General features: G+C 35.9%; 1 protein-coding gene across 5 annotated transcripts in view; it reads right to left on the bottom strand.

Moving 5' to 3' along the window:
- Positions 1-14,384, bottom strand: part of LOC140763118 (uncharacterized) — a 36,215-nt gene that overhangs the window by 10,218 nt on the left and 11,613 nt on the right. For all 5 annotated transcript variants that reach the window (XM_073101176.1, XM_073101174.1, XM_073101175.1 and 2 more), the window contains one exon: positions 3,579-3,759. In XM_073101176.1, the coding sequence (XP_072957277.1) occupies positions 3,579-3,759 (181 nt within the window). The remainder of the gene's footprint in view (positions 1-3,578; positions 3,760-14,384) is intronic.

The following is a 14,384-nucleotide window of genomic DNA, read 5'->3' as shown; positions in this document are numbered from 1 at the left end:
TTCGTGCATCTCAAGCCTATAGGGATACATGGCTAGTCATGTCAAAAGTCGAGTCATGACAAAAACCGTGTCTAGGTTTTATCCTTCTTAAATCCGCATGCCACGTTTAAATTCTAGATGCAAGCACGCCCACACATCCGGTCAACTATTACCTCTTCAAAAGCTAAGCAAGGGTGGAAACAAGGTTTTCCATTAAATTCTGCCCAGTAATAGAGACAATTTTGAATTTTTAATGTAGACAAGATGCGAGTCAGACCAAAAGTTGTCTATGACCTAAAATCCAACTCAAGACATCAATTGATGTCCTGATGTGCTGAGGGCCTATTTGAAGTTGCCTCACTTTCTTCCTTGTTGCTGCTATTTTCTTTTTCTCTTCGTTCTACCCATTTTACAACTGTCACTTTTGTTGCAAGGATGGTTATTAACCTCATTTGCTAGTTGTTTCTAATGACCTGGGTTGTAGACGTGACGACGAGTACATGTTTTATCAAACCCAATTAAAATTAGACATTCTCAATATTATCCACTCTTCGTATTATGTGGCCAACATTATCATGATCCAATTTTAGAATCATGACTGGCCATGTAGCCCAAAAGATTTGATATACACGAAGCCTTAAAATTAACTTTTCAAATCCACAACATAAATAAAACTCAATATAATTTGATACACCAAGCCATTAACTAAAACTCTAAAGGAAATAAATATGATCCAGTCATACAACTAATGTCTTTCTTTAAAGCAACTAATGCAACAAAATGGGGAAAGGCAAATTCTAACTGGAGGTAAATAAGTCCCAGTTAGATGTTATTATCAAGCAAGCTGAGCGAGGGGTGTAAATGAGCCGAGCCTGAGATAGCTGGCTCTGGCTTAGGCTTGGCTCGAAATGACTTTCAAGCCTTCTAATTCTACTCAGGCTCGGCTAGACCGAGCTCGAGCCGAGCCCAAGCCTATTATCAAGCCCCTGTTTCTTCTCTCTCTCGCTTCTTGCCACTCAGGTTACTATCCAACACACGGCCGGCAATGGTACAGCAGAAGAACCGATGGATGTGGGAGTTGCGTGGGTTTGAACTGAGGAGGCCGTTCGAGCGCGAGGAGTTTCGCACTCGTCTCCGCCATCAGGAGACTCCCCGTCCCACCGCTGTCACCCGTTCCTCTATCCTCGACCTTAGCTTCCTCGGCCTCGTGACGCCATAGATCAAGACGTTGGATGGTAGAGGAGGAGGAAGGGGGTCGACGGTGAGGAAGGAGGGTCAACCGTGGGGAAGGAGGAGAAGGGTCGATGTGGGGAAGTTGGAGGGTCGATAGTAGGGAAGAAGGATTTGTTTTGGTGGCTTTGGGAATTTGAGATCTGAGCGATGGATGCTGTTAGGATTTGTTGAGATTTTGAAAATTTTTAAGATTTAGGGTTTGATGAGTTTATATACCGAGCCTATCGAGCCGAGCCTAAGTGAGCCAACTCTAGCTCAGACTCAGCTCGAAATTAATATCGAGCCAGTTTCAACAGCTCAAGCTCGGCTCAGCTTTGCCCGAGCCGCTCGTCAAGCTTGACAGCCCTAGGCTGAGCTGAGTTCGAGCCTAGCGTATCAAGGCAACTGAGCTGAGCATTCTATTCAAGCTGAGCTAGAATAGTCTAATCCATTATCGCCCACCAGCCCGTGAGAGAGTGGGCTCTGTTTGGGTGGGCCGGGCCGGGTTTAATATTTGATGTTCTACAATAGCCCATTATACTAAGAAAGGTGTAGTATATACCTTTTGCACATGTTATTTGGTCTCTTTTCTATTCTCATGCAGTATAACAAAGAAAGAATTGAATAGTGACCAATTAGTTTACAAAGATATAGTAGCATTGGTACCAAAAAACAATGGGCAATGTCCACTGTTTATGAGCATGACTGCATGAGCAGTAGTACTAGACTTAAATGGTAGTCCTAAAGAAGGTGCACCACAAAATTTTCAAGCCCACTACCCACCTTTTCACCGCCTCTTGCTTGCTGGGAGAGAGGAAGCTTCTGAACTACCTTTTCAAACCAGATAGCATAAATGGAAAGATATTTTATAATTAAATAAGTAGTTGTGCAAAAAGATTTGCAGGCTTCCATCTGAGCTTTCGGTTTGATCCGACGGGCGGGATCCTGGCCGACTATGGCAGGCCCAAACAACATCCTAGTCAAGCATGGGGCAGGTTGGGCCATATGATCACGTCTAGTCCTTGCGCACCACATTCATTTGTCATGCCAATTAATAGCTGAGATATTAAAGGAGTTTAATGAGCTAACTTTAGCTCAGTGAATGACCAAAAAGCCAATAAAATCCATAATCCTTGAGCATGTTTTAAAAATCAAACCTCAACAATTAAGGACAATGACCAATATGCTCAAAATGGAAATAATAAAGCACAAGTAACAATAATAAGAATAATCAATTGATAACATGCTCAATTTCATTTTGCGAAACTTCACAACCTCAATAATTGCCACCTCTCTCATTTTGAGATCATACTCGTGGATCCACATCAACTAGAAATCATATTAAGATGACTCAAAAAGTTGGCCTCCCAAGAGAAGAGAGTACCTAGGTTTTATATGGGAGGGTTTACCTAAACAACACAATTTCTCCCCAACAAAAACATTGGGGAAATCATGTTCAATCTATCTCCAAGAAGGAGAAGGAAGAGGAAAAGGGCACCACATGCAGTGGTGCACATGCACCCCATAATTTTTTTTTCTTTTTCTGGATGTTACAAGTATTTTATGCAAGCAATCAATATTTTATCTTTACATCATTTTTTTGAATTTTTATCATTTCTCATAAATAATCTCAAAATAATTTGAAACCAATTAGACCAATAATGTGGTCGAAATGGCCGAAACTATCTTGTATGTATCATTTTTTTTCCCTAACAACGAATACCATTGAAGAAATTTAGAATGTTGATCTCAATTACGTATCCAATAGATGACATAGCCTTTCATCATCTTACAAAGGCAACTATATTCATGTTAGACTACACAGATATATGTAGCAAACTATATGAAAGTTTATATAAACCAATAACCACTCACACTTAAGAGGTATCATTCACAAATCACTAAATGGATGTTCCTCTCACCTTTATATGAACAAAAATACTTTAAAATGGTTATCCTAGTGCAATCCGCTCTCAACATTTATAGGTTAAGAGTATCCACATGTTGTTGCTCTGACAAGATGTAGGCAACATTAGCCCCAGTATTGGAGAGATCATTCTCATGGCTCGAACCATGACCACATAAGTCTAAGAGGAAAGCCTAACCATTATGCTACATTAAGCCCTCTCACTGGGTCACTTCTACCATATTTTGATACTAATGAAGGTACAAATGACGAATAATAATTTAAACAATAAAGGTGTGCTCAGATCATAAACAGCTTAAAGTAATTAAGATGGTCAAAAGGAGACAATAGTCACTCCGGTCATACTCTTCTGGTGTCAAATGCATTGCTTAGTAAACAAATTAGAAGCATATAATATGGCATCACTACGAAACATGTACAGAAAACAAAATAGATATGTATGCATAAACTGTACACAAACCTCTTCTCTCACTAGCAGAGTGTGAAATTTCATTCATGAGCAAACAATTTGCAGTGTCTGCTGAGTTGCCATTCATGATGTCATCATCTAAATTTTTTTTCAACTGGGGTTCTAGAAGTAACTGCTGAACCTCCATGACATCATCTTCTGAGGAATGATCAAATGTTCCACCTCCTTCAACCTATCACAAAATGAATAGGAAGAATGAGTAATTGACTAGACAATTACATTAGGCAGATTTGGATTGTACTTTCAAAGAATATTACTTCGGAGAGTCCCATTTTCTCACAATAAAATCAGCTCCTAACAGGCTAAAACTATATATAGGGGATGATTTATATTTTGCAACACATTCTTAATCTTTGGTGAAGCACCAAAGCTGTACAGTCAGTGACCATGACATGTCAGTAGACAATGTTGTGTTGCTTAGTTGACAAACTAAATAATTATGTGTGCAATAAAATAACTTTTGGCCACATCTAGAGCTATATTACCAGATTCACCATGACTTCTTAATTAAGAGATTAAGCGTTAATGCTTTACTTAAGGATTAAGTACTTCAATAAAGTCCATAAACAATGTAATCAAAACAAATTCCACTTTATACTATTGCAAAACAAAGAAATCTAAGATGAAAACAGAATAATTAGCAAGATAATTCCACCTAAGAATTCAATTAGCGAACATGGACTAAACCTCATGTTGCTGGCAAACAAGTGATGCACTGCTACTTTGGCTTTTGGATCTTCTCTGTAGTCTCACACAAAGGTCAGAACTTATGTCTATAAAAACATGAACTTTCTTACAGTTCACAGTCAAGTCATCTCTGTTTTCCTCTTCCCCATGTGTTACCTTGTATTTGCATTAAATGAAGTACTAACCTTGCTAGCTGCTTCCAGTTGTCATGTAAGCAGTTAATTCCAATTCCACTGTTCATTTATTTCATAAACCAACAACTGTATCTCAGGCTTCTGAGTACAAACTTTACTTTGAATGCTTCAGTAAACAACTACCCCAAAGATAGTTGTAAGAACTGAAAAAAAATTGAGAGAAGAGGGCGCACGTGCAACTTCCCCCTCCCCTCTCCTTCTCAGTCGTGCAACGAGAGTAGCTGCAAGATTTCCGGCCACTCCAAATCAAATTTGGATTAAGGAATTGGGATTAAAACCTAACCAATAAATAAAAACCCTAATTCTATCTTATTCACCCACCCTAGCCCCTTCTTTTATATCTTCTTCTTTTTCTACCGTCGAAATCACGACGTGGGATCAAACCACCGAAGCATCACCAGAGCAATTTTAGATTATCAAGTACCTAATTTGTGAGGTTGCGGCTTCATCGGCGAATCACGCGGGTCAGCGACTTCGGATCACTGCCGCTCCATCACTGGAAGCTTCACATCGTTAGCCTCGTGCCGTAGATGTTCTCCTTTGGAGCCGTCGTGACTCCGGTCGCCATCAGCCATGGATGGAAGACCTCCCACCACCGATCGCCACAGCCGATCTTCCCTCTCATTTTTCAAGTCGTTGAGGCTGCGACAAAGACGTTGGCATGGCCGATGGACTTCACAGTGATCGCCGTCTCTCTCTCTCTCTCTCTCTCTTGTCGGTTCCTTCAAAATGAAGAAGGCAAACTCAGGCAACCCAAGTCTCTCCTTCATCGCTTAATTTAATGCATTCGAGTCAAGTTTGGATTTTGAACCCAAGGGACCAAACCCGACTCAACTAACTTAATTGGATTGGGCCTTTAGTCCAATCTATTTAAGTGGGAGGTTGGGCAACTGCAAACCAACCCAACCAATTGAGGTTGATTTGGCCCAATTGATTAATATATCTAGTTTTAAATTTTAGAAATCTTAATATTATTTAATTTAAAATTTTATTATTATTTATTATTTAAAAAATGGTGATTTTTAGCATGTGGACTAGAGATATGAGATTTTACTCAGGTGAGTGGGTTCACTCATATATTTATTTGTACCGTATTTCGTGCTTTTTATCAGACCATGTATTTCTCTGTGTGCAAATTTAATTATTATATTTCTTGTGTGTAATTTAATTATTGTAACTTTGTGTGCAAAATATATAATTCAACGCATCGCTATACTTTGTGCAAATTGTACAATTTTAGTGAGAAAAAAAATACATAACTAATATTTAGCATGACTTAGAGAACAGTCCCGGGATGGATCACTTGCGACTTTCTGTGACGACTCAAGTCTAACTGAAAATCTAGAGGAAAATCCTATTTTAGATTACTGTAGTGATTTACTTAGGTGACTCTAGCAAGGTTTGGGAACAATCCGAAATTAGACCAAAAAACTTCCTGAGATGACTTTAATCTCTTTCAACAGTTAGTGGAAGAAACAAGATGCGTTTATCACATAGTGACACCTCCTGGCGACCCTAACTAGAATCAGCTATGAGAAAAAGACCAAAGCACCATCTCAAAGTAACTTCTAACTGATGTGAATCCACAAAGTATAGAGTCAAATGAGACAAATGACAATATTATTATTGAAAAAAATTCAGTATATTGAAACTAAGAATGTTATAAGATATGACTTTCTGATATTATTATTGTCATTATTATTGTTACTTTAAGAACATGCTTAGTGGAATTGTAATTCTGTATCGTTGGATTTAAATTGTATTTAAGTTATAAATTTTGAATTTAATTAGCTTTCAAGTGGATTCTAATTCTTGAGGTGACTTCTAATTGATGTGAATTCATAGGGTATAGACCCAATTAAGATAAATGACATTATTATTATTGAGAAAATTTTTGGTATATTAAAATTGAGCATGTTATGAGATATGACTTTCTGTTATTATTGTCGTTATTATTATTACTTCAAGAACATGCTTAGTAAAATTGTCATTCACTGAGTTATAGTTGTTGGTTCATAAATTTTCCCCTTCTAATATTTCAAGTAATGGTCAACGTGGCAACTGAACGAGATGCATCGGGACCCCACCTCCACTTAAGACCCACCTTTTTACGTTTCCGTTCATTTGATCTTTATGTTTTAGACTATTTATTAATTCAATTTATTTAGAGACACATTAGTGATGATATTGATTATTTTCATTACGATTGAGTTAAATTATATAAATCAATTTTTTTCTTTTATTAATTTTTGTCATTGTGTATTTAGATAGTATTAGTAAGGCTTCATGTATCTCAAGCACATTAAGATATATGGCTAGTCATGATTCCTATTTCAGATCGTGACAATAGCCATGCCGATCAGTACGTCCCATGTTGACTAGTATTTATTGTGCTGATAACGTATTGGCATCTAGCACAAATTGTGCCAATGGCAGAGCCCCGTGCTAATCGGCACGGGTCAACAAGGGTTGAGCACCACCCAAAATCCAATAACTCATTAAGGGTAATTTTTGGAAGCCACTTTACTAAAAAAGATTGGAAGTGAGAGAAGGTAAAGAGAGGAGATAAGGAAGAATTCAATATTTCTTCAAATAGCATCAAAAGATTTTCTTTCTATTTCATTCTATGAAGTTTTTTTGTTCTTTTGGTTTTTGTTCTAGACTTTAAAACCTAATATGACAAATGATGTGCAAATGATAAATCTAGCTCAATTTTGCTAGGTCACTCCTTCATAATGGTCTTTCTACATATAACTAGCATTTTGTTGCTACATCTAAAAAGAATACTCTTTAAAATATAGAAATCAAAGGGAAAATTTGATTTCCCCAAAATTCAAGATTTCTTCAAATCCTGTCAAAAGGTGATTTTCTCTTTCATTCCCTAAAGTATTTTTTTCTTACTCAGTTAGAAACTAATTTGGCATGTACAAATAATAGATCTAGCTTAATTTTGCTTGATCTATAATTTACTACATAGATCTAGTATTTTAGTGCTAGATATATAAAAAGAAATTTTGAAAATTTAGGAATTAAACGGAAAATTGATATCAGCAACCTGCATATGGCTATGGCTTTCTATACCAATCATTACCGCGCATGTTCAATATGCATATCACGTCATAAGAGAACTACAAACCTTTATATCGGAATAAAGAGTAGGTGAGACTTTTCAATGAGCATTACTATCAATAGATAAGTTTCCAGAATTATCGACGATTGATAACATAAGATTCTCTTGTTATTCTTATATGGCAAATTACGATTTTGAGCCTCCCCATCATTCTACATTCAACTAGATTTTGGAACTAATTATTGAACTATTGTTATTTAACAAATGCATTCAATAATATAATGTGTTAAATCAGTTTCTACTTAACTATTGCTATATCTTTAACAAAATAGGTTATTTACAATATTATCTAAGGATAAGAAATTGTAAAAAAACTTTAACACATATATTCAAATAAAAAATATGTTGAAATACTATAAAAGAATATATTAGAGGTGTGCCAAAGGCATGCCAGTGCATGCCACTGGCATGCAACACAAGCCAAGCCGACATGCCACATGCCAACTGGCACAAGATGTACCTTTGGCATGACAATCCTTGCAACTTAGTACCTACTATCATTATTCAGAAAGTATGGTAGAAAAGTCTTTTTACCAAACTTTCTTTTCAAAAAAGAAAGATTACAGGACAATAACAAACTTTCTTTTTACCAAACTTTCTTTTCAAAAAAGAAAGATTACAGGACAATAACATTTTTTTAGGGAAAAAAAAGTATTACAAATCAATTGCACACCATAGCAAAAAAACCTCCTTGGTTTTTATAATCTTCCTTTAATCCATAGTAAAGCAAGACATGATAATCCTTGCAACTACCAGCAGTTGCTATCCAACAAGAGCGGTAGAAAGATCATTTACCAAAACCTCTTTTTCAAAAAAAGGATTATATGACATTTGTCAGAACCAGAATATTAAAAAAAAAAAAAAAAAAAAAAAGGAGCGGGGGGGAGGTGGAGAGAGGAGGGTGCACGTGCAGCCCTCCCCTCTCCCTCTCCAGCACGCATCGTGGCACAAAGAGAGAGAGAAAATCACGCCTAATCCGGATCGGATTAGGTCTAGATTTTCTCTCTAATCTATAAATTAGGCTTAATTATCTCTCTCTCTACCTAATTATCTCTCTCTCTCTCTCTCTCTTTTCTTCCTCCTTCACCGACGGAGTTGTCGCCGTGGAATCGGCCAGCCGGAGCGTCGCCGGAGCCAGCAGAGACCACCACACGACTCCCCCGTAAGCCCTCTCCCACCCCTCTAATTTAATTAAATTTTAAATGAGAAAATTCGAAATTACCTGATTTGGGGGTTTTCGGCCTCGTCGGCAAATCGGGCCGGCCGACGGCTTCGAGTCGCGGCCGCTACCTCCGGATCCCGTCAGGAACTGAGGGTGCGCCGGCGAACCTCCGCAGTGGAGGCCGCCGGCGTCGCCTTCTTCTTCTTCTTCTTCTTCTTCCTCCTCTTTTTTTCTCTCTTCGGTTTGGGGAAGACAGACTCGGGCAACCCGAGTCTGATCTTCTCCCGTTAGTGATGGATTCGGGTCGGGTTGGATCCGAATCCAAGGAACCCGACCCGGTTCCATTATCTAATTGGATTGGGCCTTGGCCCAATCCATTTATGAAATTGTTTTGGGTGGGCTGCGGGCCAACTGCAGCCCAGCCCAATTGATTTGGGCTTATTTTAGCCCAAATTAATTATTCTTAGGTTAAATTGTTTAAACATTTTTAATAATTGTTTTGATTAAAAAAAATGATATTGTTATTTATTATTTAAGGTGGTGATTTTTAGTACGTGGGCTAGAGATTTGAGATTTTGGTTGTCTTGCCTAGACTCAGGTGAGTGGGTTCACTCACATTTATTTTATTGTATTTCGTATTTTTGTTAGACCATGTAAATTTTCTGTGTGCAAATTATTTATTTCACCCCCATGTGTAAAAATTAAATTGTTGCAATTTCTGTGTGCAAGTCTATTTATTTCATCCGTACATGCGAAAATTTAATTGTTTTATTTTCTGTGTGCATTTAATTATTATATTCAGTGCATCACCATACTTCGTACTAATATTGAAATTTGTAAAAAGAAAAATGAGACTAGTATTGATATGACTTAGAGAACAGTCCCGGTATAAATCGTTTGCGATTTTCCGTGGTGACTCAAGTCTATCTGGAAGTTCAGGAAAAGTCCTAAATTAAATCACTGCGGTGACTTCCTTAGGTGACTCTGGCAGGGTTAGGGAACAGTCCTAGGAAAAATAAGAAAACTTCCTAGGTGACTCTAACTTCTCTCAACGGTTAGAGGAAAAGACAGTGTGTTGATCACAGGGTGATACCCTCTGATGACCCTAACCGGATCAGCTATGAAGAAAAGTCCCGAGCGTCATCTCGATGTGACTTCTAGTTGATGTGGATCCATAGGGTTTAGACCCATTGAGACATATGACAGTATAAATATCAAAAAGATGTAATATATTGGAAAACGTGCAAGGTTACAAGTTGTGACATTTCTCTATTGTTACCATTGTTATTATGTAGAGAGCATGCCTATTGCATACTATGATGGATATTGTTGCTTTTAGTTAATTTATTCAGCATTAATATGTTTTAAATTTATTTGGTTCGAGTGGATTCCACTCACTGAGCTATAGTTGTTGGCTCACGAGTTCTATTGTTTTCTTTGTATTTGTTTATTTATTTCAGGTAATAGTCAGCGGGGCGACTGAGTGTGATGTATCCGGATTCCACCTCTACTTAGGATTCACCTATTTACCTTTCCGCTCTTTTAGATTTTGTGCTTTAGATTAGAAGATTTTATTTTATTTTAGTTTAGTTTAGAGACTCAAAAACATTAACATTGTTTATTTTATTTCAATTGCATTTAGTAATAAAATTTTAATAAAGCACATTCTCATTTTATTTATTTATCTTGTCATCGTATACGTAGAGAGTATTATTAAGGCTTCGTGCATCTCAAGCATATTGAGATGCATGGCCGGTCATGATTCCTATTTTGGGTCGTGACAACATTGCTCAACATTATTTTCAGAAAGACAACTGGACAATACTGCTTTGAATTTATCATGCTTTATTTAATAACAAAAGAATCGTTAGGGCTTGACAGAAACACTACACCATAATATTGCTCAAACATCTTTTTATTCAATGTTCTAAATATGGGGATCGGCCATTTGAAAAAATGATACATATCGACGATATCATTCGTACCGGCCTATTTTTATATATAGAAAATTTCTAAAAGTTTAGAAAAAATAATAACAAAATATAAACATAAATTATTCATATATGAAATCTAAAAAATATTAAAAATAATACTATGAAAAAAACTGATACTCTCCCTTAAAACCCTCCCCCGCTTCGACTCCCACCTCTCTCTTTCAAACTCACTCTTCCTTTCCCACTCACTCCTCTCCCACTCACTCCTCCCTTTCCTGTTCTTTGTCGAGAGAGAAGGGCTTGGTTGGGATCCTTTAATCTCGACCCGTATTGGGTTTCTCAAACCCAATTGTTTTGGGCAAGGTTCCAAAAATCGCTATCGGGATCAGGATTGGCTGTCCGGAAAAACGACCATATCGGCCGTACCGACCATATCGGCCGTCTGTATCGGATTGAACTATTTTAATTAAATAAAACTCTAAATATTATTTAAAAATATTGAGAAATTTCTAAAAATTTAGAAAAATTTATAAGAAAATAAGAAAATAATAATTACTAATATATAAAGCCTAAAATCTCTCTCTCTCTCTCTCTCTCTCTCTTTCTCTCTCTCTCTCTCTCTCTCTCTTAGTAGGCTTGTTGCAGCCATAGTAGCTACAAGCTGCTGCTACAGCCGCTTGTTGCAGTAGCAACAGCACTGTTACAAGGCCGAAACCAGCCCGACTAGTTTTAGCCCAATGGGATCGACCGAAACTGGAATCTATAGTTTTGGGCTTTGGGTTCGGGTCCAACCCGACCTGACCCAATTAGTTTATGAGATTGGGCCTTTAGCCTCATCGATTTAAATAGATTTGTGGTTATTTGGTTTTGGGTTAGGCCTTGGCCTAGCTCGATTATTATGAACAAAAAAGCTGGGCCACAGGCCAGCTACAACCCAAACTAATGGTTTAAATCGTCCCATTTTAGTCATTTATTTATTTTTAAAAATTCAAAAACTAGATTAGAAATTAAATTAAAATTATGTTATTTCTTTATTATTTGAAGGTAATGAATTTTAGTATGTAAACTAGAGATTAGAGATTTTAGTTATTTTACTTAGACTCAGGTGAGTGAATTCGCTCACATATTTATTTGCATTGTATTTCATACTATTTATCAGAACATGTCATGACCCAAAATTGTAATCATGACTCACTTACATATTTATTCATATTATATTTCATACCTTTTATCAGACCACGTATTTCTCTATGTGCAAATTTATTTATCATATTTTCTGTGTGCAAATTTATTTATTATATTTTATGTGTAATTTAATTATTATAATTTAGTGCATCTCTATACTTCATGCAAATTTTAAATTTTAGTGGGAAAAAATATAATTAGTATTCGTATGACTCAGAGAACATTCTCGACATAGATCGCTTACAACTTTCCGTGATAACTCAAGTCTAGCTAAAAGTCCAGGAAAAAATCTTATTTCAAATCAAAGCGATGACTTTCTTAAATGACTTGTGGGGATAGTAGACAGTCTTAGGATAGATCGAAAGTCTTCCTAAGATGACTCTAATATCACTTAATAGTTAGTGTAAAAGATAGGGTATGTTTATCACATAGTGACACCTTCTGATTATCCTAACCAGATCAGCTATGAAAAAAACACCTAAACGTCATCTCGAATTAACTTCTAATTGATGTGGATCTACAAGCTATAGACTATTTGAGACAAATGACATTATTTTTGAAAAAAAATTTAATATGTTAAAACTAAGCAATGTTACGAGTTATGACTTTCTATTATTATTATTGTCGTTACTTTAAGAGTATGCTTAATAGAAATTGCCATTTTATATTGCTGAATTTAGACTTTATTTAACACAATAAAATTTTAGATTTATTTGGTTTTCGAGTAGATTTCACTCACTAAGCTATAGTTGTTGACTCATGAATTTTTGCTGTTTTAATATTTCAAGTAATAATCAAAGTGGTGACTAAATAAGATGCACCGGAACCCTACCTCCACTTAAAACCTACCCATTTATCTTTTCGTTCCTTTGGTCTTATGTTTTAGACTATTTTTTAATTTAAAGACATTAATCATGACATCAGTTATTTTCATTATGATTAGTTTAAATTAAATTAAGAAAAAAATTTCTTTTATTTATTCTTGCCATTATATATTTAGGAAGTATTAATAAAGCTTAGTGTATCTCAAGCATATTGACGTACATGGCCGATCATGATTCCGGATCGTGACAGACCACATATTTCTCTATATGCAAATTAATTATTATATTTTGTGTGCAATTTATATGATTTAGTGCATCGCTATACTTCTTGCAAATAGCAAATTTTAATAAACAAAAATATTAGTGAAAAAATATAACTGACATTTAGTATAATTTAAAAAATAGTCCCGATATAGATCGCTTGCGTCTTTCCGTGATGACTCAAGTCTATTTAAAAATCAAAAAGAAAGTTCTATTTTAGATCACTACAGTGACTTTCTAAGATAACTCTAGCGGAATTGATTGGGTCAGAGAACAGTCCCAGGTTAGATCGAAAAACTTCCTAAGGTGACTCTAATCTCTCTCAACAATTAGTGGATGAGACAAGATGTGTATTACATAGTGACACCTTCTAGTAACCATAACCGGATCAACTATGAGGAAAAGACTCGAGCGCCATCTCGAGGTGACTTCTAATTGATGTGAATCTATAAGGTATTAACCCAATTGAGACAAATAGCATTATTATTATTGAGAAAAATTCAATTTGTTGGGACTGAGCATGTCAGAAGATATGACTATTATTATTATTGTTGTTATTGTTGTTACTATAAGTATGCTTAGTGAAAATATCATTTTATATTGATGGATTTGATATAGTTCAAGTTATGTTTATGGGTTAAAATTTATTTATTTAGCTTTTGAGTAGATTTCACTCACCAAGCTATAGTTATTAGCTCATGGAATTTCTCCTTCTAATATTTTAGATACTAATCGATGCGACTGAGTAAGATACTGAAACCCCACCTCCACTTAAGATCTACCACTTCATTTACCTTTCAGTTCTTTCGACTTTTATATTTTTAAACTATCTATTAATTCAAATTGCCTAAAGACACATTAGTGATAACATTGTTTATTCCATCATTATTGGATTAAATTTTATCAAAGTCAGATTTTCACATTAATTCTTGTCATTGTAGACTTAAAAAAATATTAGTTAAGACTTTGTGTATCTCAAGCATATTGAGGTACATAGCTGGCTATGATTCCGATTTCGAGACATGCCATTTCAATCGAAACGACCAAAACTTACTTGATCTAAATCAAGTATCGGCTGATTTAGTTGATAACCCACCAAAATCATTCATAAACTAGTTTTGGGTTGGAATTGGGCCAATCCCAATTCGTTTTAGCTGATCTGAATTGGGATCGACTAAAACTAGGAACCTTGCTTTTATTCCCTTCAACACCAGCTGACAAGATGCAGGTGCAACTTGCCACTCGAGACTTGATGAGAAAAGATAATTTTCTCATAAGTGGTCGTATAATTGTACTTAATTTACTCTCTGTTGGTCAAGGAAGATGCATGATTTAAATTAAAAAGCTAATTAAAATTGTGTGCCTACAAGGTATTGGATGATAGATATAGGGCAAGTGTAAAGAGCAAAGGACGGAATAA

This window comes from Typha angustifolia, chromosome 7, assembly GCF_048772165.1.
Source record: "Typha angustifolia cultivar Huaian chromosome 7, ASM4877216v1, whole genome shotgun sequence".
Lineage (NCBI taxonomy): Eukaryota > Viridiplantae > Streptophyta > Magnoliopsida > Poales > Typhaceae > Typha > Typha angustifolia.
This window is presented reverse-complemented; position numbering and strand designations above follow the sequence as displayed.